At 38.1% G+C, this 26,809-nt stretch overlaps 1 protein-coding gene and 1 long non-coding RNA gene across 8 annotated transcripts in view; one reads left to right on the top strand and one right to left on the bottom strand.

Moving 5' to 3' along the window:
• The window catches only part of LOC118212141, a 147,314-nt gene that overhangs the window by 63,949 nt on the left and 56,556 nt on the right, over window positions 1–26,809 (top strand). The gene's annotated exons all lie outside the window — the stretch shown is intronic.
• On the bottom strand, window positions 278–4,514 carry june (JunE proto-oncogene, AP-1 transcription factor subunit). The gene is given in 3 exon segments (XM_035389766.1): window positions 278–2,011; window positions 2,014–3,141; window positions 3,736–4,514. Coding segments are annotated over 2 exon segments (1,095 nt in total). The 5' UTR covers window positions 3,029–3,141; window positions 3,736–4,514; the 3' UTR covers window positions 278–1,931.

Here is a 26,809-nt window from a genome sequence, read left to right as displayed (position 1 = left end):
TCGGTATCCAGTCAGTGCTTCAGACGGTAATGCATCATTTTTAAAATCTATATCTTACTGGCACATTGCCAGAAAACTCTTTTAGATGATAATGAACATGGATTGAGAAAGGATTCATTTTACTCAAATCAAACACTATCCTCTCTTCAGTTTAATTGTAAGAATGCACCCCTCCCCCCCCCAGAAAGAAATGGCATGCCTTTCCTCTTGTCCCCCACATCTCTGAAGATAATGTATTTTCATATTCTGATATTCTGTACACAGTCTGAGACAAATATATTTCAGATATCATTTAATGTTTTGATTTATGTGCAATATTATTCTCAAAATATGTCAACAAGACATCTGGAATTCAACTTTTACACTTTTTTTTACACACACAACATAAATATTAGAGGATTTTTGCATAAATAGATTGCTCAAAAAAAATCAAAAACAAAACAGTACAAACAAGATACTATTGATCAAAAGCCCTTGTTGCAGTCTTGCGTCAGTCTAGCTTTGCCCCACGGTCATTTCCCTCCCCATTTACATGCAGCCTTATTCACTGTTTAAATACCCGGACAGTGTGCAAATTGAACACAGCATGTTAAATAAAGTCGATGCCATCCAAAATGACAGCCTGACAGTTTTGTTCATTGTTAAAACGCAAGGTTAAGACACAGAACACAGCATTTAACGGTTTGTTAATACGCATCTCCTAGGCACACTTATGGAAAATACAGTGCAAGATCTTTGCCTTGGAATGCAGAAGAATCCTCCAAATCCGCTCAGGGTCAATGATTACACACAACCATCAAAAGTAGTCTGTTATAATAAAACCGGTCGCTTTACAAAATATCAAAATATCATACATCATGTAGCTTTGTGTTGGATCTGATTATACTTATCTATGTTATTAAATAATAAACACAGACAACATTTACACACTTAAATTGAGTATTTTTAAAAAGGTTGTCATTTTTCCATACATATACCTGTACATCTCACATTAAGAAGCCAAAACAAACAATATATTCCAAAATACTGTAAAGATGCGACTGAAACAGGTAAATCTGCACTTGTAATTACATCACAACACAGTCAAAGATCAAGTTCAATGATGTGGGGACACTTTTTACTAGATAATGTTTTTACCTTTGAAATATTTTTCACTCGAGACAACTACAAGTATAAACTCACGGCCCAGAAGTGCCACGTAAGATCTACTTAGAACAAAATTCACGTTATACAGAACTTCAAATTCACATTATATCGCTCATCCTCATTTCAAATGTTTCTTTGAACTTGAAACATTACAAAATATTTTACTGGAATGCTTGTAAAGCAGGATAATCCCCCCTTCTCGGTCTTGCTTTCCCTAAAGGTACATGTTCACTAAATAAATCACTGTTTTGAGACTAAAAGGTAATAATTTCCCCCTTTGGAATCCAATGAGATTTAATTCCAGATGCTCCAAAGTGCAGATTCCCTTTTTTCAAATGAATGCCCTGATTTATTTTTAATTTTTTTTGTCCCCATCCCAAATACTTCCATTATGCTGCTATGAAATGCCTGTCCACATATCAGTTTGTAACTGATTCCCTTTTCCCTCCTCGACTGGGTCCTAAGAAAGTCTAGTCATATGTCACACTTTCAAAGTGAGTGTTTTCCCTTCTTGTCGCAGAGAGCACATTGTTACTTTTGCGTGTCCGCATTTACAGTATCTATCTGAATTGTGTAGCTGTCCATCCAGAGCGCACTGAAAAGCCATTCTGTGGTACATTTCTCCAAAACAGACTTTCCACATCTTATGCCCAATGTTTGTAGTTAGCTCAGCTGGAAAATGTGTGGGTGTAAAAGTCAGGACATTAGGGCTTTACTTCGCCGCTCATCTTCCATACTCCAGCTGCCATGACGATAATAATAATTATTATTATCTGATAATTGCTTCACAGCACTGACTCAACCAGTGATGGCAAAACCACCTCTTCATTCAAGTTCAGCAGCTGGTGCTCTCCCCACTTTTTGCCATGGTGGCTGAGCTCACTGCTATCTGGCAACCGTTGGTGACATGATTCATGACTTTCTGCTTGAGCTGTGCCACCTGCTCTCGCAGAATGCTGGCGGTGGAGGCCAGGTCAGAGTTCTGGGTCTTCAGCACCTTCACCTTCTCCTCCAGGCGCGAGATCCTCTCCAGCTTCCTCTTGCGACACTTGGATGCAGCGATGCGATTTCGGAGCTTCTTCCTCTCCGCCTTGATTCGCTCTTGGGTCTCCAGGTCAATGGGCGAGAGGGAGGGAGGGGAGCTGGCGGGGTCCCCCGGCGGGTGGGGCACCTCAGGGACCGTCTGGGGTGCGTCCAGACCGCGACCGTGGGGGTGGGGCCTTTGCCCCTGTCCGCTGAGGCTCGCGGCATGACTGGAGGCCGTGTAAGGCAGCTGGCCGCCAGTGTAAGATGTGGATACTGTGATCTGGTTGGGATTGTAGCTGTTGAGATTAGTGTAGATGGGCATTTCTCCACTGGACATGAGGTTCCTCTGATAAGGACCTTGAATGGATGAGGACGGGGACATTGGTGCCCCCATAAGCTGATTCTGTTTATGAAGATCGGCCAGTGCTTTGACAAAGCCATCCGCAAAGCCCTCTTGTTCGTTAGTTGCTTGGTTCCTGTACATGAAGGGGCCGCCTGTGGAATTAGGCGCTGGGCTGGTCGTCACCAGACCCTGGTTAGACTGAATTATTAGGTGCTCTAAATCAGGGGATGCCAGCTTCAGGAGATTCATGTCAGTCGGAGGCATTAAAGAGCTGTTTGTGTTGCTGGTGATTCCTAGGTTATTAGGATTGATGTTGCCATTGGTTCCAGGCTGTTCCTGTAGAAGTTTTAGAGTTGAGGTGCCTCCCATAGCACCGTGGAAATGATGGCCTGCCATGTTTTTTTTGCTCATCATCTTGTGGCTGTGGTACCTTTCATAATCTGACATTTGTCCAAAATTGGGAAGTCTTGGCGTGTCATCGTGATAAAAAGGGGTCTCCATCTTACCCGTCATTGACACTGTGATGCAATATCTTCATAATCTGATTAAACTGGATCAGGTGCATGAGATTTTCCACAAAGGCATTATCAGCTGGAGCATAGTTCTATGTACATCAAATTTAACACCTGTTAAGACAATGAAATATCACATTTAAAATGCTATGCCAAATTTATGTGAATATCATAAAGGAAAGAACAAATGCAACCATCATAGTAAAGCTTCAGTCGGTCCGAGTTCATTATCACTTGCACTGCACGCTGAGCAACAAGCTTTCAAATGACTCCTCGCGACCTTCGACTACAGACGCAGATACTCACGCACGTACTCCCTTTAAGATTTTCGTCACACTGATTAGGTTACAACTGTTCGTAACTAGTCCCATATACATATATACATACATACATACAAACATACGTGCGTACATACATACATAGGCTACACAGATAACAGGATTCTTTAAGGTTTTCATAATGTACCTGTCTGGCAGTTGGTCCATAATAATAATTTGGTCCAAGTTAAGTTTACATGTCTATTTATGAAATACTTTAAGAACACTGGGTTATTACTGTTAAAATAGTTATTTTTATTCCATCTGACAAAAAGATGTGTGCCTTTTTATTTACAACAATAATAGTAGCCCATATGATTAGGCTATTATTCATTCATTGTAAACAATTTGTATCGACGTAGCGTTTTACAATTTACTTAAACGTACTTACAGTGAACGTCGAATCGGGTATGGTTTTGACAAATAGGATATTGGAAATCCCGAGTAATGCTCAAATAAATGGATAGTTTATATTTCTTGCTCTTGAGAAATAACCTTTCCGTTGAAAATCCAGTGACTCAACGGTTCTCCGTGCCTTTGATTAGTCAGACTGATGAAATATGACATAAAATACCATCCATCGTAGACATTACCCACGCAGGCTGAGAGCCGGCTCCGCATCCACTATCCTCCTTAAAAAGAATTTGATATCCGTACCACGACCAGAAGTGTTTCAGCTGAAAGGAATGTGATGTTTGAATAATCCAGCTCTCTTTCAGTATATCTTTGCCTATTAGAAATGCCAAACGCGCGTAAACCACACAAAGCTAGACAGAAGTAACGTAGAAGTCTATCTGTTCCCTCTGTCCGCTTCTTCGTCTGCCCTCGCTGGCAGTTCGACTGTGGGACTTTTTGCTTGTCTGATTACTAATAACACACACCCTTTTTCTCCAGTTCCTGAAACTACCCAGTGTCGATGTCACACATTTACTGACGCCTCCCCCGCTCCGCACCGCACAAAGGTTTCCCTTAATCGTAGGTCATTTGACATTCCGTCGTCTGGTGAGGTCTGTTATTGTAAACTGTGCATTTACAGTATACGGTTCGCAGCGAAACTTTTGTGGGTGTGTAGTAGCCTTCACTAAAGTAGGGGGTCGCTGTCCCTCAGTGAAGTGGCGAAACTATCTTGCCGTTTCAAAAGTGAAAGCAAAATAATGACAGCTCTGACAGGTAACAAAAGACATGTATGGGCGTACACTTGCCTCGCACACATGATTCACTTGACACAGTTGACAGCTTTGACAGGTTACAAAAAACATGTATAGGCGTACACTTGCCCTGCACACAAGATTCGATTGGCACATACAGTTAGTTGACATACAGTTCAGATAAGATTACGGTGAAGTAGTTGCAAACTATTGAAAAACATCGTGCCGCAAAATATGTTTTGGAATAATTAACAAATTTGAATTGAAAACTTTTAATTATGCTAACTTGTACTTCCAGCTTCAATATGTTAGCACCAGCAACAATTTGGGAGCAGTACAATTAGCAGCTAGATTATGTAGGAAAGCATTTGCATCACTGTTAATTTCGCATTATCCCTCGAGACCCACGTACAGTACCACAACTGTCAAAATGGTGATTTGCTTTGCACCACTGGCACTTTGTACACACCATGAAGAGAGAGGGCAGTCACCTTTCCCCCCCTAAAGACACCAGGCTGAGAAACAATCCAGGGCTGTGCAGTTAAATTAGAATAAAATAAAAAAAAAAAGTTAAAAAAAAAAAAAATTATTTATTTATTTATTTACCAGTATTCATTGTATGAATGATAATGTTCAATGCATTTAATTGAATTAAAGTTACCTAGCATACTAATGCTAATGTCACTGTGTGCTAGATAGCTAATATTAGCTGGCTAACATTAGTCAAATTGGCTAGATTATTTTATTTTGCGAGGTGCTAACATTTGCACTGTTAATGAAGAGTGTCAATCAAGTGATGAAGGATGTTCATTTTGTGGCCTCTTGTAAAGTTAATACACTTTTTATTTCTCTGTGCATTAGATTGCATCTGATATTAGATGGGAAATCACAAGTGTAGATGCCAAAGGATATACACCTCTGCGTAGCTGTCATTTCACAAATCGCTCCAAAACTGTATGGAATTAAAATGAAATCTTCAGGCTACATGAATTTAGACTCCTCCTTCAATAGTATGCCGTTTAAATACCATATGAACTAGCATCAAACTATGTTTATGATGCTGTAATTTGAATTATGCATTTACTTTTAACCTCATGTTAAATTAACATAGAGGCAGGCAAAGCAAACTTGGTGTTTCATTGGCTAGCTTTGTTACCAATAGCAGCAGGAGCAGACAAAGAGAAATAGTCATTTTCTGCACTGCTGCAATGTTGTTTTTCATTGCAAAATGGGCAACTATGTTGGCTGCACCAGGACAAGTTCCACACAAGCATAGATTGCATAATGACGTCTTTCCTAAACCAGGCCTAATGTTGGCTCAAGCCAGCATTAGTCTATACCCGCAGCATAACAATCTCTCTTGTTTTAACCTTAAAAAAATATTATTGTTAGTATTAAGGTTAGACAAACCATATTAAAGAAATAGGATAACTTAGCTGATGTAACATACATTTTTCCAGTTTTCAGGATGTCCCTTGAAAGTTATTGTGAAGTCACAACAAACATTGTTAAAACTGTTTTTAAACTATTAGGTTTTGGTATTTGGTATTTACTTTACTTTATTAAGTTCATTTTTACAGGGACAGTGCACATTAATAAACATTTCTGTAAATGTGCCAGTTTAGCCAGCATGGCTAACTTTCAACTGTAGTCCCTGGGCAGGTACATTAAAAACAACAAATACAAAATATAAATTCAGACATAATACAAATACGTTAAAACAAAGATTGTTATGCATGAAACAGACAGCGCGTATGTTGGGATATTACAGAGCATGGTCACACATCTGGTTGTTTTTTAACCACACTTTCAGATGAGTTGTGAATGAACGATACGTGCTGCAGTTTCTCATGTGTGTAGGAAGTTTATTCCATGTGTGAGCTGCCCTCACTGAAAAAGCTGACTGTCCAAAAGAAGTCCTCCTCACAGGAATTATACAATCCCCCTTGACAACAGATCTAGTTGATCTGCTCAGTATTTGAATTATGAATGGTCATTCATGTTCATTTTAACCAGAAAATTGGCAAAGTTTAAAAAAGCAACCATTTCAATACTAATACTTTTAAATAATTTCTTAAAAATTCTTATCATCCCCCAGTTTAACTGGCTTTGTAATGAATTTCCTCTCTACCCCAAGCTGAGTGGTGATTGGCCTTTCTAGCAGTGCTGATATTGAGGACACAGCTTGGCTAAACTGAAGGTTTATACATCCTTTCATATCTTTGCTCCTTTTCTTTCAATAAGGATTCTAGCTAACATAACATTTTAAACAATGAGCCTAAATAAAACATGAGAATTCTCTCATTCGGACTCCTTGGCTGAGTGTACAGATCTTACAAATGGGCTGTGCTCCCTTTCATTTATTGGTGGCCAAAGGAAAAAAAAACAAAAACTTACCATCAAAGGGTGAAATGAATAAGATGCTCTGCAAAAACTAGCTCATTTCAGAAAAGGAACTCTTATTGGCTTGTGAAAGAGAAAGTTTAGCTTGCAGAAGGATACCTCTGTTCATTAAAGCTGTCCGTTTTATTAGCTCGCTGAGTCTGTGAGGATAGCTATGGATGCATCAATTTTAAAAAACTACATGGAACTTCGACCTGTGCTAGGCTATATTGGGAATATTGGCATGGTGAAGGGCATGGCATCATGTCACTTTGTCATGTCTAACACACCCTAGCTGTTCTCATATTCATGATGTAACGTGTTCTTATTTGTGTTCTTAAATTGCAAAGGATGTGGATTATATATATAATTTTTAATAATTTAATGGAGCATGATATGAATGGTAGATGTGGGGGTGATTGTCAAGTGACTGCTTTCTCTGCAGGATAGCCGAAAAAACATTAAAATTCATCCATCTACAGTGGGCTTCAAACCCTGGTTATCCACATAAATATTGGATAACTCGGGTTTGACTGTGGCGCCCCGCCTAAATCTACTTAATGACAATGTATACTGAATCTGAAATCATGCTTCGCAAGAGTCATCCAAATAGTTGCTGCAAAGTACCAAGGCTCTGCAATGTTCTGCTACAAGGCCATCTTCATGTGAAATTTTACCTTTATGAACATAAGAGATGAGAGCTATAGAGAAGTTGGGTCGCTAGGTTAGCATGTGAATGAAAACTGTTCCGCAGTGAAGCTTGTGAACATTTAATTTACTTGTATTAGCTAATTCTTAAATTTTATCTGATCTCCTCACCAGTTTGCTAGAAGCCAGTAGTGTCATTTAAATTTATCGTTTCTTTTTGTCCTCATTTTCATAATTACCTTTAGTATTGTAAATACCCCACTGAGCGGAGAGCATGACCGTAACAATATTTGCACAAAGCATGCTGTTATCTGCAGCTTCTAATGCCTCAAAATCTCCCTCAAAGAATGTGTTTTCCCTGAGGAAAATGGCTCATTCCTACAGCCAAAATCCCAAAGAACTGCCTGAGCCAGACTGAAGCTTCAGTCATTTTAATGTTAACACTGTTTCTGCGCAGAAGGAGGGTTGAAGTTGCATGAGTAAAAAGAGGGGACCCACATTTCCTCAAATAGCCACAGCTCAGTAGCTGGAACTTGAGCAAAATAAATATTCTCATCAGACTAGAATAACAAAGTTCTTACCCATGTATATGTTTCGTTAACTAAGGGGAATTGACATTTGTGAAACAGTGGGCTACGCTACGCTTTAACACTGTCCACCTAAAAAAAATATAGCGTGACCCCCACACTACACTGCAGACACGAGGAATGCCCATATGTGGACAAAACGAAATGGCAAGGACAAGCGACTTGCTTACATTTAGAGCCCTGGATAATGAATCCCTAAAGGACTATTTAGTTCAAAATGAATACATCTCATGAGACAATAAATGAGTTACGTGCCTTATTAGGAAACAAACTCCTCTGGGATTCGGTCTGTGATGTGTCTGGCAGCAGTTGAATTTTGCTGTCATTGCAAATTAGACTTGTGACATTCTTGAATATGAGCAATTTTCACTTGCTGTTCACCATGTCAACAAGGAGTATGATATGAAATTTGAAGATGCACTTAAATGTAAAGTTGCTTGTGATTATTTTACACGGCCAGAAGTTTGGATTGGGGATGTACTGTAAATAAATGGCCGTAAATATTTCTAACCTTCAACCTGTGTGGTGCTAATCTTTGTAGTTGTAGTTTGTGTTTTATGTTATTGTAGAAATGGTAAGAGTGGTGAACCAATTAATGGGTTTGATTCAATTCAGTATATGAGGCGAGAGGTTTGACTTTGTATACCACAACTTCTGTACATACCTGTGTGAATGTATGCCTCCCACTGTGAGTTAATCTGATTGCTCATGCTTTCAAGGTCATTACCATGAGCAGTTTATGTTTGGTGATGGAACATTTGGCTTGAATTTTCAACTGTGAAATGATTTCATGTTGGAATGCATTTAAAACAAAAAACTATTCCTCCAGAAGAATCAACACCTTTGGTTATGCTTACAGTAATCTTTCTGAAAGCCATTTGGAATGTCAAAAATATATGAATGTCAGTCGCTTACTATCTGTTAATAATGATAACTGAGCCCTTACAAAATACCGCAAACACTCAGAACATCTGTAAACTTCTATTTAAATATGTCATGCAAATACTTGAAACCTGAATTACCTCCTTTTTGGCTAAATTTTCAAGAACGTCATTGATTTGAAGCAATGAAATAGTTTTAGGATATCGATACTGAGATTTCATTTTTGAGTTTTCACTTGTATGTCTGTCATTTAACGGGTTCTGTTTGTGTGAGGTGGGGCCTGGTGAATCATCCTTGAATGTGGACTTCATTGGTCCCTGCCCCACTGCCCTTTAGGATGTGTCCAAACAGGGCTCATTTTTGGCAGTAGAAAAGGCCTATTATATCGTTCAGGTCAGTGCCAATGCCAGAAGCAACAGCACAAATACCCTGGCTTACCAGTTATGGAAGGGCTTTTCAGGACTCCAGTGTTGTTTTTCAGTCTGCATTCGTTAGAGCATCTGAAGGTGATTCGCTCCAGGTTATTTTCCAACCTCAGTGCAGAGCTGGGTTGAATTTTGAATGATTATTACTGCTTTGTTTTTTTTCAAGGTCAATCAGGATGCTACTGGTGCTTTGCTGCTTCAGAGCTTTGCTGCTCACCTGATAATATAGTATGTTATTGCACATCTGGAAAAAGCCTCACCCACTATGGCCAAGGTTGAATTTGACAAATAACTTTCCATAAAATTTTACCTGGATTTGGAGTATCCAGTGGTTTGATGACCCATACTCTTTCCTAAAGTGTGAAGTACAATGCACACAAAGTTTGCATTTCAAAGACAGATATAAATTAATTTCCACTCCAGTACTTGAATGCTGAAAGGTAATTAGTATGTCATAAACTCATATGATGATTTTGAGTTTACTGGATGCAGTGAAAAACAAGTGCATATTCAAGAAATCTTCAAGAAATATTAATGGGCCTTGATGCTAATTTTGTGTATAATGGAATAGATTGAATAGAACAGGGTACCTATGGGAATGCAGTGCTTTGGCCCAAACTTACCCCAACTGGAACACTTAAATGGAATTATCTCAATGAATCCTCGTTAAATTCAAGAAGGCACCGGTTACCATTTACGGTCAATGCATATGTTCTGTGTTTTAAATAGTTTTAAAATTCCTCTCCACACTGTGGAGTCTAAGGCCTTCATTTATTGACATATGGTTGAGGTGCATGATACAGTATCTAAGGTGAGGATGCAAGCAATGTGCTCTGCAAAATAATGATAATTATTAATATTAGTGTTGTTGTTGTTGTTTTTATACAAATAAAAAGCGAGTCATTGTAAAAGATATTAAGTGATTTTTAATGTTCAGGTCAAAGGGTGGAATATCAGTGCAGTGGAGATTAATCGGTTAATGATTGCAAGGCTGATTTCCCTGTTCCCGTTCGCATATGAGGTAATGTGCAGTACGGTGTGGTTGATGGGGGCACAACCGCAGGTGTCACTGGCATCCTGAAGTCCCATGTTTTAAAGATGGCACTCCGGTGAGAGTAAGCAGGGAGCTGGGCTTGGTGAGAGTGGTGGTGTATGTGAGCGCAGTACTGTAAGTGGAGACAGCTAGCGGTTCTCACAGCCTGAGAGAGCAGTGTGGTAGGCGTGGGCTTTCTCAAGCAGCAGAGAGCGAAAGGAGAAGTAGATAATGATGCTCACAGGGGAAGCTGCCATAGTTTTCAGCTAGAGGATGCTACTGGTGAAAACCGGGGGGGGGGGGGGGGGGGGGGGGGGGAGGGGGGTGGTGGACAGAGCTGTCAGGAGAGAGGGTCCATTCCCCACCACACTGATGCACGTCAGTAGCGTGTTGTGCACTTGTATGCACGTGTGTCGCTGCACTCTAAAGTCATTCCATTAGAATTGCTGCCCTGGCTGGGCAGTGTAGTAGCATAGCATGTAACGGTTAGGGAACTGGGCTTGTACCTCATAGGTTGCCTGTTCGGTTCCCAGGTGGGCCAGTGTCGCTGTACCCTTGAACAAGATTCTTAACCTGAATTGTTTCAGTATACATCCAGCTGCATAAATAAATGCTATGTAAAAAAAAATAGAAAAAAAAGAAATGCTAAATAGTTGTGTACGTCACTCTGGATAAGATCGTCTGCTAATACCTATAATGTAAGTTAATGACTTTACCCTTAACAGCAAAGACCTAGGAATTGGCAAGTGCTAGAGTGGCAGCTGGCAATGAAAAAACTCAATATAATCAACAGTACGTATACTAGTAATAGGTGAGGTGGTTGGCTGTCATTTAGCAATTTGTATGAATCCTCACCTTGTTGTTACCATGTAAGCTTTTCTAATTAAACTGATCATCTTTTTATGTACGCTAACCATGCAGAAAACTAAGTGCACATATTTATCGGTAATGATCAAAATATGGAATCGCTTTGTCAACTCACTTAATAGAATGTTGGATTCACCACTGTCATGATAGTTTCACATTTGCAGTTTATTTACCTACAGTTGTTCTTCCCGTTTTTCCTTGGATTTTGATTCGTAACATGAACACCACTGATGCCCTTTACTGATGTTGTCCTTCCCTTGGAGTCCCATGCTTACATTGCTGTTGATACTGTAGCTCTGAGATCCTTGATTTCTCTTCACTCATATCATCAGAGAGATAAAAAAGTTGACGTGTTAGCCTAACTGCCTGAGACGGATTTAAATCCAGTGCTCCCATTGCCTCCAGAATTTTCTAAAGCGCGTGCATAATGAAATTGATTATAATTTCAACCCCTATACTGGTTAGAAACATCAGCACATACTGATGAAAGAGATGTGTCTCTGCGGTTTACTGTTCAGATTACTGAAACTACAGTCTCTCATAATGTCCTTTTTCCTCTATTTCCCATAACAAACTGTGCTGAAGTCAAATTAAGGGATAAACAAAATGAGATGGGAAAAAAACAAAAAATCTGGAGTGTTGAGTGAAATTAAAAGAGAATTTGTGATCAACAACGCAAAAAGAGTATGTTGTAATTGAGAAAAAGGTTACAGTGTAAGGGGTTCACGCTAAATGCCTGTTTTTTGGTTTTTAGTTTTTAGGAGCAGTCAAAGATCTGATTTATAAACTAATGAACTTTAGCTTTGGCAAGTTAAAAAGAGCTGTTATGATCTTCACTCATTGAGACAAAGTAATTAATAATGTAAGTCAAAACAAAGCTGGGCTCCCTTGAGATTTGGTTCTGTTTATTTCCCAGTTGGTTGTTACAAGTATTTCTGGAGTAAATTACTATATGTTCAGGAAGAGGACAAGCACTACCAGAGCATGAGGTAGTGTCTGAGAATGCAGAATAAATATTTATTTGCATAGCACTTTGAGGAGCACCTAGTTTTCCAGCCAGAGACGATGGGCGGACAAGAGGCCCAGCTTGATTGCAGCTGCTGCACCACATTCCGAATTGGGTCAGACTAGCAGATCTTCATTTGGTCAGAAGCCTTGTGAAACTGGCAGTTCCTCCACACTGTCTTTTCAGAGATTGGGAGTGTACAGATATGCCTTTCAACACAGTGAATACTGTGAATCTTATGCTGTTGCACGTTAAAATGTTCAGCTGCAGTCAAGCTATGTCCAAGCGTGAATAACTCACATTTTCATATCTCAGTTTTGAAAGTTGGAAGCAGCTGGATTTACACCTCCTGGTCTTGGACTAAAGTTCATCGTTGGGGACATTACTCTCAGTCTCTCTCTCTCTTTCAGGGGACAGTCTCTGTCAGAGAGGGAATAGGTTGAATAGTTGTGTATTATTCTGTAAAGGACTGAGTTTATGCAAGGATGGAGGCTACTTGATTTCATGTAATTTCATCCATTGTTATTTGACAACTCCAGAAAGGGCTAAAATGTCTATCTCACCCGGGGATTTGAAATATAAGTGTTTGATTCACCATTGAAGAAATGGTGCACCCTTATGGCATTATTAGTCAAAAGGCTACATGTTTTCTGCAGACACAAGGTAAATTCATAATGTTTTCTCTGGGCAGGAATTTCATATCACATTCCACTGATTTTTCATTTTCTTATTAAAATATACACTTCATATGTAGCTGTCAGCAAGTGAATGGTGATGCATTAATGCTGATAAAATGTAATTGTCTTAAACTGGTGCAGTTCCTTCAGAAACTGAAAATGTTTAGCAAACAGCTTATTAATTGTAATTACATGGACCAGTCATTAATAATCCTTCTTGTTAAAATAGAATCGGATTCAGTCCTTTCAAGGTGGTAGATGCAGAATATAATCTCATACCAGTGCACTTTGCTTTGTGCTTTTGGTCAAACTAAAACCACAAGCAATGTCTAACTGTTTGTCTTGACATTCCTGTTAGTTTTGTTTAAAACATGATTAAAATGAAGAAACCCACCCATTTAAACAAGATCATAAACAAAAATTATTGAATTGAATGGGATATAAAAAATCTATCTGTACTGATTTTATACCATAAACGATAATACCTAGCTGTCTTTTTCTTTTACTCATCATGCTGCATTCCCAATTACAAGTTTCTGCCAGGAACAGGAGTGAGGTGAAAGCTTAAGGATATGGTCTGACTAAAGTGAGTAATAAACTTGGATGTAAAATGTTTTAATGTTGCAAGTTTTAACTTGGTAGTGCAAGTATTTGGATAATTATAGAATTATTCACATAGTAGGGAAGTCATATATGCCATAATAAAAAAATAAAATAATATTAAAAGCATGCAGGCGGAATGAAATTACTCCTACAGAGGAAACAAATCAGTGAATCATCTAGAATGTCACTGACTGTTGGTGCAGTAGTTCAGATTTACAGAGAAGACGCTGGCCATCCATCATGGCTGCTTCTTCATAATCCTATCTATTTGACACTTACAACGGAAACTTCAAGGGAGGAAACTTCATATGGCTGTGAACCAGGAGGCTATCAGTAGGTTTTTATACCGTACCCTATATATTTATGCCAAGACCTGATGTAATATCCGTGTTTCTCGTCATTAGTGGAATAGTGTAGACTGGAAGACCTCCAGAATATGTGACATGCTGGAAAATCGTGAACAAGTCGCTATTTTGCACAATGGCAATACTCTAACAGGGTTCTAGCAACATTTGTTCAAAGATTTGCCGATACCGCAGAGCAACAGAGGGTTAACTGAGTACAGACTCGGATCCTTTGTGTAGAGTGTGAAAGACAGTCATGGGGGAAAGAGCTGATGCAGGAACACAGACTCAAAGATATCACTGGAAAGTGTGTCTTACCCACTGAGACCCACTGGCAGTATGGAAGGGAAATTGTTTACAATGTATTAATCTCTACTGCGATCAAAGAAGAAAAGCATGGCATTAAATGAATATGATGATGAAAACTCTTGGAAATTATGAAAAAGCTTTGAAAGCTTCATAAAGAATAATTACCTTAAGTTAACCCACTTTTCTTTTTTTTATTTGGTTATTTCCACTTTTTTTATTTTTTACTCCATCTCAAATAATCCTGCCTAGTTCATTTTTTTGTGAAGTGTACTGTATTCACCTTGACATTAATGAGAGATGTCTAACAGATTGGAGTTAGATTAATGTTTTTCAGGCCATGGTACATATATATTTTTACCATATTGTAACTGTTTTAAAATAAAATTGCTATAAAGCACTTGAATCAAGTATTATGAGGTGTTATAAAGTATTATTATTATTACTATTATTATTATACAGAGCATTGAAAACTAAAATGATGAGACTAGAAAGCTTGAAAACCGAGAGTCATCTCATTTTATGTCATTTAACTGCAATGTAAGTTATAAAAGTTGAATAAAAGTATAAAACAAAACTACTGATTTGCTGGGATAAAGCTTAATATATCAATATAATCATAATCAAACCAACCAAATCCAGGTAATCAATAAAATCAATACCTGGTTTTTGATGGCCAGAGGAGAGGAGACACTGGATGGTAGTTCTGGACAAATTAAGATCAATACATTTTTTTGAAGATAGGAGTGATCCAGGCATAGGTGTTATACTTATACATTTCCTTGTCTGTGATTAATGAGACTTTTAGCCTCACCTTAATTGCCAGGTAGCTGTAGGTACAGATCACAGAGGTATGGAATCTGATGGTTTCATAGAGGCTGGAGAGTTTCATAATGACTATGAAACTGTGTCAAATATACTTCTGTCTAACTTTCTCAGATTTGGATTGTAATGTTTAATATTTGTTATTAATGAAATGGCTGATGTGCCTCCAACATTGGTGTCCAGTGAGTAACATCTTGATAAGCATTTCCTGTTTTTTGAAACAGAGATCCATGTTCATAAACAGTTTGTGAAAAGCTGTCTTCTCATTTATCCTAACTAAACAACATTGAACTCCAATGATTGTGTGGATTGTATGGGGCAGCATATCATTTACTGGTCATTGTGTTAGTTCATTAACTGGTTACATTACACTTTTGCTCATTTATTTCTCTTATGTTTTCAACCATGAAAATAAATTAAAAACTGAAATAAAAAATATGTACAGTTGGCCGATGAACTTGAATTTTTCATGCCCAATGATACTTAATAGGGACACTTCTTAGCTAATGAGTCATATATTGTCTTGGTTGCCACATAAACATTGGGTGGATTTGGACACAAATCTCTGGAAAGCAGTGAAATTTACTGAGCATGTGTGCTTTTATTAATACTTTCCCTGAAATCTGCAAAGGCACAGTTAAATCATTACAAATGAGAGTAAAGGACTCTGCTTTGAATTATGTCTAACGAGCTCTATTATCCCATTACTTGGTTTCACAATGCCCCATTTTTCAGATTTTTCCTTCCACATAATCATTGCCACTTGAATTGTATCGTGAGAAGAGGTTTCCAGGAGACAGCAGAGAACATCTACATTGTGCAGATATCAAGACCTGGCTGGAGTGTTGTCAAAGACAGCTGTATGCTGTACAAACAACATGATGTACCTCGTTCTTGCTTGGTGAGGATAAAGAGTAGTACCTCTGGAACCGGAAAACAGGGGTTAAATATAACTGTCTTTGTTCCAGAGATTCTTGTTTTCACCGCTTAACATCTTAACATGCTTAACATCCCCAGCTTCCATCCACAGGTGGTGCTCAGTTGCCCCTCTCCCTTTGTGTGCTGCCTGTAGGCTGGCACTCCAAGGTTCAGTGGGTTGAAGGTGTAGTTTCTTTGACACACTCTCACCATAATGTTTCACATTCACTGACTTGCGTTGTCGGTCTGGGCACGCTTTCCAAATTCATTCAAATTTCAGGCCTGTTCATTTTCTTCTGAAATGGAAAATTACAGCATTTGTACAAGCAAATGGAAAAACCCGAGCATCCGCACCAAAGTTAATGTATGTCTTTTCAAAGAATGGTGGTATAGTAATATACAAAACAAGATTTTCAGTGTTCACCATCGATTATGTGCTCATAATTTCTACTGTCCTTATTTCATGTGAACATCTATTGCCCTCATTTAGCTGAAACCATTAGACTCATTTCTGTGTATGTGAGAGGTAGTTCCCTTAACCATCATTCACGCAGGTCATTTCATAACTCATTTCAGGATCACTTTTCTCACGCACAGTCACACTGAGTTTACAGGTACGTGACTGGGGATCACACAGGCGTTCATTCTCACTGAGGTCAGTGTGGTCTACAGTTTCGAGATGTGATGGGAAATATCCCACATTAAAGATCAGTAAAAGGTAATACATCAACTTCTACAATGAGTAATTCTGTCATTTCAATTCTGATAAGGCCAGGTGTTTTCACAAAACAAACATGCAGATGAGCTTTGTTTTGGGTTATAACGTAGTGGCACACTACATTGTAAAAAAAAACAAAAAAAAAAAGAGTGAATGGATACAGAATGGTGGAGTGGGTGCAGTGGAGTGGCGACAGAATGGTGCTGTCCCTTCTTGTCTGGGATCTCTGATACAGCACCTTAAACTTAATCACAGTCTTGTAAACACAATTGGTCTTATGTATATTACTGAATAAATCTCCAGGTTTTATTGAATTAGAAGCATTTTAGGGGGACTGGAGGTTTCATCGGTGATATGATTCCTAGCCTTGCTTTCAACAAAGATTTGGGACAACTCTATTCAGCAAAGCAAATACTTCACTAAATTGGGTATTTATGGGATCAGATGGAAGAAAAATTAGAACATTTCGAGCCCTTCAGGAAAATAGTTTTTTTCCACAAGGCTTTATTTATCAAGAAGCACAAGCAACCAATATCATAGGAACCGCTGCCATCACGACATACGGCACATTTCACATTTTTATTCAGCCAATTGGTTTATTTCCATCCGCTCCCCCTAGGCAACCATTGATAATAATGAAGCATCAACAGTCACAGTTATGGATTTAAATAGTGAACATACTCCCAGCTCAAGTTCATTATTCCTTTAAACTAAATTATTTGCCCTCAATTTCTTTTAGTTGTGGGCAGGTAAAAAGATTTTAAATGAAAAGTGCTTCAGTTCTTCATTTATATGTCAAAACTTGTCAGTAGTATATCTGTCGTGTATTTGACCTTTGTCATCCTGTGCATTACCTGTAAACAATGAGCAGTGCAACCCATTGGACTGAATAAAAGTGGCTGTATTTGTAAAAAGGCATGTAGATGTTTTTAAATTGTAATTTCTGTCCTTGCCTGAAACATTTCCAAGCCCATCTGGCCACACTTAGAGCACTTGAGAACACGTCGAGTTCAAAGATTCTGAATGGAAACCAGGTCACACCACCTCTCAGTATAGTATGTCACTACAACGTGGAAAGCACCATGTTTATTTATACCTAACTATTGCTATGGCAAAATGTGGTACAAGGGAAAAAACACGACTCATCTGTGGAAGCAATGTCCTGAACACAGATGAGATGTGTACGTGATGTGAAGGTTCACACATACGCTATTGCGTATGCACTGAACAACAAGTTCAGCGAACAGGAAATATTTCATTAAGTAGTGTCGCATCCGCATACGAGTAGATCTACTTTTTCACTTAGGATGAATCAAACTGACGTCATTGGCCAGAATATGAGGTTTTGTTTGAGTCCCCGGAGACAACTGGGCTTGCGGCTAAAATCTAGGAAATCTAGGCTTCCCTGTTGCTTTTAATCCTCCTCTTCTTGCCAAAAAGTTACATTTGAAAAGTTCAACAGCAATGTCTCTTTCCAAATATAATCCTCAGAGCTTAATTTGTGCACCATTTCATCAAGAACTACTTCTTCTGCTGAAGTATGTCAACTGTGTATAGTCTTATGCAGGTGGAATAATTTGAAAATTGAGTGGCTGTGATGTTGGCAGAACAATTTGTTGTAGTTTCAATATAGCAACTTGTTAGCAACTCACTTTATTAAAGCACATAAAGGCTTCAGAATTCATGGTTGAGATTAACAGGTGCTATTTATGTTGTATAACTAAATATGGACCCCATTTTGGCTTATGTTACTACAGACCTTATTTTCTGCATGATTTGAAAACCCAATAGGGGGAAAAGCAATGGAAATCATTTAAAAAATGCTAACCCGCTTCCAGGTTTTTGGACTACAAACTGCAACACTCTTTGGCGTGCTTTGGTTGAAGCTCTGCGTGGTAGAAGTAGGCATTTCCTAGGTCTGAATAACACAACAATACGAAAGGAGGGTGTGTTTTCTTCTTTTTAAACCAAAAGGTATTAGCCATTTAAATATACCTTTCATCTCAGGTTGAAATCTTGCCATTTTAGTCGCGATACAGTATTTACAAGTATATATAGTTAAGCAAAACAGACCTCTGAAGATGATGAACTTGTGATAGACCAATCCTCTTGAGTAGTTTGTATTCCAGTTGATGAGGCCAATATCAAATCACAAACTTTTCCCAGTGGAGATTGACTGTGAGTCACTCCAGAGAAACGGCTTTGGATTTAAGTTGTATTTATGACGGATAATTCATTTTGACAGTTGGAAATGTTAAAACCCCGAGGGCTTAGTACTCAGCCGTACTTAAGTAGGTTAAATAAACAGAGGCTAGTGTGATCAATTTGTGTGTTGTGTTAATAGTGCTTGTTATATTCAGCCATCCATGACCATGTGTACTGATTAAAATGTATACAGTCACATGAAGACATACATTCATTCATTGTATCTTCTGTATCTTACATTTGCAGGACAATTTTATGGCACTTTATGGTTTAGTGCATGGTACAGTAAGTTTCCAAAAATAGCACACTTTCTGTGTGGCTGATTTTATATGATCTATATAGAGAATGGTACTAATGCTGATTGTTAAAATAAGTTATAAGTAATATACATTATGCATTTCTTTAACACGCAGCAATGCAGCTAAGACAAATTCGTTTACTATGTAAGATACACCATATACTACATATGTAGGAGCTACCAATGTTTGGATATGTTCATTAATGCATGGACAGTGACTTTAATTAAAATTCCACTCTTTCTATTGGTTCACTTACCATATTGTTTAATTTAAAAAAAAGTTTTACCAAGCATTTTGTATACGCTCTTTAAGTATGAAATCTGAAATATGAATGAGAATAATTAAGTGGATCTTCATGGCTTGTTTTGCAACAATAAGAAAATGACTTTATGCACTTGACTTTATGCATTTTCTATTTACTTTCTTGTTAAGATATGTTATGATTGTTATCTTATAATTTAATGTGTTTGGAGGGATCTGAATCTTGGGCATTATTGGAGAGGCGTTAAGTTGCTCATGCAGCCATAACATATACATATACTGAGCTGTGGTGTGACTAAAAATAGCTGTGTGCACTTCTTATACTTTAGTTAAAAGGTCACCAATTCTTTTCCTTGAATGCATTTATTTGAAACATCTTTCCAAGAAAATGTATTATTCACACATTATTATTGCTACAAGCTGTTCTCAAATGTGTATTATTTACAATACATTTCAATGTTGCAATAGTGGTTTATTAAATGTTAACTAATTATTATTGTTGTAATTGTTGTAATTACTGTGATTGTGTGTGTGCATGCCTTGTGTTTGTACAGGAGATGTTGGAGTTTTATTTATTTATTTATTTATGTGTAGCAGTTTGCAATGAAAGCATAACTGAAACGAGAGAATTGCTTAGTCTTTTTTTTCCATGTTTGAAATGGAATTTTAATGCTCTGATGAAGGTCTACTGGGCAAAACCTTAGCATTATTACAGTAAACTTGCAATCTATCTTACATTTCTCCTCTTTGAATTTTAAAATGGCATTTGTCAGAAGAAGCACATTAAACTCAGTGCACAGGTTATATTTGCTTGGTACTTCATTCAAGGGGAGAGGAATGTAGCTTATTGTAATTCATTATACAGCTGGTGTTCACTCGAGCCTTGTGTAAGATGGTAGACTGCTGGCATCTGACCTGGGACTTGAAGATTTGAATCACTTTTACCACAAATTAATATGTATAATTAGATTTTATGGGACAAATGTGAATGGATTTTGGTAACTTTTTCAGTGGGATTAAATCAAATGTGCATGTTTAATGGCATACACTTATATGACCAAATGTATCCGGACACCCTTGATCTGGGGCTGTTTTTCATGGTTTGGGCTAGGCTCCTTAGTTCCAGTGAAAGCTAATTTTAATGCTAGGGCATACAATGACATTCTGGACAATTCTGTGGTTCCCCAGCAGTTTGGGGAAGACCCTTTCCTGTTTCAGCATGAAATGGTTTTATAGATAACAGTGTGGGAAAACATGATTAGCCTGTACAGAGACCTCAACTCAACCTCAACCCTATTCAACACCTTTGGGGTCAATGTAAGCCAGGGCTAATCAGCCAATCAATGCCTGTCCTTACTAATGCTCTTCTGGCTGAATGGAAGCAAATCCCTGCAGTAATGCTCCAACATCTAGTATAAAGCCTTCCCAGAAGAGAGGAGGTTGGTATTGCAGCAAAGGGTGGACCAACTCCACATTAATGCCCATAATTTTGGATGAGATGTTGCATGTCAGGTGTGCACATACTTTTGGCCATGTGTATGAATGTGTGTATAATTCATTCGAACGATAGCAAAGTGCCTTGAATAAATCTACCAGTGTATCTCAGAAAGGTCTGCTTTAAGGGCACTTGCTGAGATTTCACATTCAGCTGCAAGGGGCTATGTCAAAAAGCTGCTTTGGTGGAAAAAAATCAGCTTTTTCCATACTAGTCTATAATGGATACTAACTTTCTGCACATACTATTTGTCCTCTGAGGAGGCGAGCTCTCCGCTGCAGCGGTACAGTAAGTGAAAATACAAAAATCATAACACAATTAAGCGCAAAACAACTGACCGACATCTTGTATTAAAGGTTAGCAAATTGTAAGTCAGCCTGTTTTACAGTGGAAATATTATGTTGTTCACTTGGGAATCAGGCAGCTGAAGTTCCTCAGGAGTTTATCTCCAGCTCTGGTCTATCTTTGTATAGTCATAATATGACTCAGAGCTGATATCTGCTTCTCCCACAGCTTAGTGAGTTTCTCCTAATGGAGTTGGTCCAAAAACTGTGAAGCACTGCCGCCTTCCTCTTTGTCATATTTAATTTCTCAGCTTGTCATTTGCGGAGGTGGAAAATCCAGGTTCAGAAAGTAGAAGTCCTCCCCAGTATTTTGCTCCAGTCACCTGGATTTGCTAATTGGCACGATTCTTCAGCCAGGAGGTAGAACTAATTAGTGAAATCAGCTGGCTTAGTTCATGAGTGGAAGAAATGCATGGAAGGACTTTTTATTTCCGACTATCCGCCTCTGCTTACTTTCCATCAGTTCCTACTTGCTGTCGGGAGTGGTCCTATTGAGACCTCCCTGTAGAAGTCTTATATGCATCTGTATGCAACCTAGGGCCATTAAAATGTCAGGGATGAACAGTACAGTCCTAAAATGATCAGAGTCTGAAGGGGGATTAGATTTCCGACTCCCATACTGATTCAACACCAACCAAAGACGAACGCTCTGAACCTTACTGTTGACATCAACGTGTCACACCAGTCTTGAAAACTGGTGACACCTAAAAATGCACCTTGTGAACTTGGCTGAAGTATACATCTTCTTTTCATTCTTATATTAATAACAAAAACTCTTGTGCCTTTAGGTTAAAGAAATGGCTGGCTTAACATTCTGGAATGGGGAAGGTAGGGGGAATAATGTGTTTACTGCATATCTTGACAGAAGACATTTCCAAATCACTGCACATGTATATGTACTAAGAAAGACAAACAGGCAGGAAATGAGATTAGGGCAAAAGGCATCACAAGCCTCCAACTAAACATTTTATGCACCCCTGATGTTTTTTCAACTCACGTTGCTTAAAATATTCCTCATAGGAAGGAGGCGAAACAAACTGTAGCTTCGGTTGAAATGTGATGATAACGTTGGAATATGCAATGTTCCTCTCTGCCTCACAACTTTTAACAGGTATTTTTTTATATTAATTTCCAAGTTTACAAGGAAAAGCAAATTAAAGTTAAAGAAGTTGGGCCAGAAAAAATATGCTCATTTGCAACTGAAACTGCAGCTTGATGAGGAAAAAACAAACTTGTTTGTTACTGTACTCAGTAGAGGGATGTGAATACGACCTGAAGACTATACAGTCAGCTGGGAAAATAATCCCAAAGGCTGATGGGAAGATGCGCTAAGATTAAATTAAATGTTTTTGTTTTAAATGAATTATTCTGAAATCACAGAGGGGGAGACTGTTTTAGTTGCCAGCAAACAAAAAAATGCAATATTAACAGAAAGTCCTTGTGCAGTATTGTTAATGCCTGTTTTGCACACATTGTTTAGGAATTTTCCATTGTAACTGTCAAAGTTTTGAAATTGGATTCTGGGTTGAAAAAGTATGATTGCACCATTACTGTGACTACACATTACACCATTTCCCCACGCTCAGAAGTGCGCAAACTGTTACGAGGTATTACATCATAAGCTTTTCATAAAGGCAGCTCAGACATGACTCCATTGCAACCCCCAGCCATGGTCTCTATCCCCCCCTCTCCACCCATCAAAGAAACCCATACCGTCATCAGAGCTTCTAAAAATGAATTTCTTCCACAGTTGAGCCATGCTGCTTGGCACTGTAGTGCACTTCCTGTAATACCATGATCCTTGCCCAGCTTGGGTACATCTGTAAAGGGTAGTTTACTGGGTGTGTCGAATGACAAAAGTTTTTCTCCCAAAACAACAGCGCTTCAAAAATATATGCACAGAGACTGAACTTAATACGTCTTGGCAATAGAGGACAAACATTGTGCTTGTCATGAGTCCATTTGCATTTGTTATGAATATTGCTTAGGTATATAGCTGCATTATATTTCAAATTGATTTGTATTATAACTATTGTATATAGTGGCTGTGTCGCATATTATTTTCAATTATGCATCTAGGATTGTATTTATGCTTTGTAATCCGTTTCAGTAATTTGATATTTTCATGAAGAAGTTCAACTGTTGAAACACTTCCACATTTAAAGAATTCTATGACTGGATGTTCACTGTAGCATCAATTCAACTTTACAACCATTTATGGAACCGTTTGTTAAAGCAAGTGGGAGGGGCTTAAGCATAATCATGTGGGTGGGACTTCTGGCTTATAAAATATGCATTGCAGTGCAAGTGGGCTGAGATTGACAAAATGTCAAGCGAAAAATCCCATACAGAATTTTGAAGGGACTTAATCACACCTCACAGACTTCACTATCATGCTGCCTGCTGCAGGACAACTCATAAAGGTACAAATTAAAATGTCTGTCTTAAAATTCAAAATGTAGATTCCTTTATAGAAGTAAACATTTTGAATGTACAGTTATCCTGTGGTTACTCAAGAGTAAAAGAATCCCTCAGAAACAGGTAGCGGAACTCACTATAGTAGAACTCAGAACTAAACTACAGCCCATCACTAGTTAAAGAGGTGAACATAAATATCAGTTAGAACACATTGGTTTCTTTCAGTCTGACAGAGGGGTAAGATAGGAAATTAATTTAAAAGAGAGACTGATGTAGAATACAGAAAGGTGAAAGGACAGGATGTGAAAGATGCAAAAGGGGAAAAGAACAGATCCATTTAAAAAAGTAAATGGTGCAATAATAAATGGACTGTCTGGCACCATTATGCTCACCTTCCTTACATTCAAGATAAATACTGCAAACTGCACTACCCTACACAACATAGTTGAAAAACATGAACTGACAAACAAATAAATAAAAATCCTACCGTACATGACCCACTACCTTCCATAAGCCAGTTGGGAAAGAAAGACACACCAGGGTTTGTACGTATAGAGCTCCTTCTAAAGCAGTTTGAGCAACATTAGCATTTTTAGCCCTAAAAGTAGTTCTAAGTGGGAACGTGTTTAAGAGCTTCAGAAAGTGTCTTAACCATTTCACAAGAACCAGAATAGCTGCATTGCAAAGTTAGAAACAGCTTTTCACGCCGTGTCGGACAATTGAAAGAGTTAATTGAAAATCAAACGGGAACATTAATAATAATGATAATAATTATCATCATAACACCCTTGATGCAACACAATATAGGCTATCAAGCCCTTGGAAACTGTCTGTAGAATTGAATTGTAGAATGGGTGTGATACCAGCATTTACGTTACTGAAAAGAGAGACATTCTGTTATTGAACGATATGGAGTTGAATAAAAGGATACAGTCATCATCATAATGGTCTCAGTTATTCAATTTGACCATTCACAGCAAGATATTTGACTCTCATATTGACTCTGTGGCAGAGGTGAAAGTCATTATACAGTAGCTGTGTTACCTGGTGACAGTGGTACGGTAAAAGCAAGTTGCTTTCATGTGAATGTCTCTTGCCATCTGCCTGACCGGCCCAACCTAAAACAAAGGTACACAACATGGCTAGCTAACTAGTAAAGTAATACTTACGCCTGGAACAATTGTCAACTCGCAAATATAGCCTTAACCACTCGCTCTGGATAAAGTGTCAGGTTAACTGTAGATTTGTCACCATTTGTATTTTATGGCACTTTTCAAAGTAGTGAATTTTTCCTAAAAGCTGATCCTATGAATTGGTCTGACCCCTTCTGAAAACTACTTTGAGTTCTCTCTACATGATTTTATGATTTTTTTTTAAATTCTCAGAATAACCCAGACCAACTCAATATTCCTTTTTTTCCCCAAAAAATTGTCAATCTGAATTCTTGACCTGAAATACTATGCGTAACAAACTTCAATCTTAACATGAAGTGACATATTGCTTTCAGTATTGCATTTAATCATGTTTACCTGTGCCATGAAATTAGGATTGAGTTCACCTTGTTGCTACGGTAATCTTGACTTCCACTGTATCCTGACAGAGTACTTCCATTATCACTTAAATGCCCTACTTAAAGTCAACATGAATCCATGTCTATGTGTCTGCTGTTTAAGTTTCCTGTCTGTTTGAAAAAAACTAAACAATTTAGTGATATTTGTCACTCACTCCTGTTGTATGGATATTCCACTTTAACAGACTCTACACAATGGAAATATAGGATGCATTTCTTGCAGAGATATTCTGTTCTGGCAGTGCCATATTAATATTATTTGTATGTCAGACACGGCATAATTTTATATTCTGTCACTCCTGGATATTTCATAATATAAAATGGGAAGCCTGTGCTTTGAACAGCAGTCCTGGAAGCACTCCAGTCGTTATCCCTTTGGAAACAGTGCCTGTCCAGAGGCATACTCCTACTCCGGCTCACGTTAAAGAGCTGAATCTGAATGTAATTGCTAATTGCCAGCTGATAAACATTGGGTTTGGCATGTCATTTAAAGTAAAGGCTGTAGGTTGCTTACACGCAAAGGTTGTGTAAATCCTTTATATCTTCTTCACCTGAAACATAGGTTATTTATACAGCGCTAATGAGCCATGTTCAAAGTACTGCATGTGACATTTGTGGAATTAGACTCCTTTAAAAAGGTGACAAGATAATATATCGCTGTATATAATTACCCTTTCCTGTCATTTTAAGAGATGACACACCAAAATGGAGTTACGTTTTATGACAAAAGCTCAGGATACATTGCATAGCAATGTGAAATGACAAGTCGTATTAAACAGAGTAAAAATAAAATATCACATATCTCAACATGAAATTGCTATGAACTACATACCCAAACCTGTTCAGTCATGACCGCCTTTGAAGTTAGATAGTTGAGTCTGGTGGACTTTTTCTGGCAGTGTTTTTCTAAATGGGTTCCAGCTCCGACTCTTAGTGGAAGTTTCCTTCAGGGTGGATCTCCTTTACGAAGCAGCACTTCAAAGAAATACTTGAAAATAAATCTTTACATTTACAAATCTTTACAGTATTGTTTTCATTTGGTGCCATCACACTAAATCCCTATATATTTTTCACTGAAATTAAATTCAAAATATCAAACTAAAATAAATGGCTAAAAGAAACCAAAGGAAAAAGGCATACATAATTGGCAAGTTGTGTGGTGCAGTCTGTAGGGTGACTGTCAAGCCACGCACAGCTCGTTTATTTTCCACAAAATAATAGTAAAAATGAGCATTATTTTATGGAATTTAACAGACTACACACAAAAAAGTAAGGTCCTCCACAGATGAACCCTTTATACATATCCATGTTACATTTTGTACACGTTGCTTACATCTGTAAATACAACAAACTGTTCTTGCACCAGTACTTCCGGGAACTTTCCTACAGTAGACATCCTTCAAGGGACAGAATGCATCATTTTTATTCAATTAATTTTAATTTTATGTTATTACAACTATTAAAAAAGATGTAAATTAATTCACTAGATTTCAAGCTTTTTCAA

This window comes from Anguilla anguilla, chromosome 14 (assembly GCF_013347855.1).
Source record: "Anguilla anguilla isolate fAngAng1 chromosome 14, fAngAng1.pri, whole genome shotgun sequence".
NCBI classification, from domain to species: Eukaryota; Metazoa; Chordata; class Actinopteri; order Anguilliformes; family Anguillidae; genus Anguilla; species Anguilla anguilla.
This window is presented reverse-complemented; position numbering and strand designations above follow the sequence as displayed.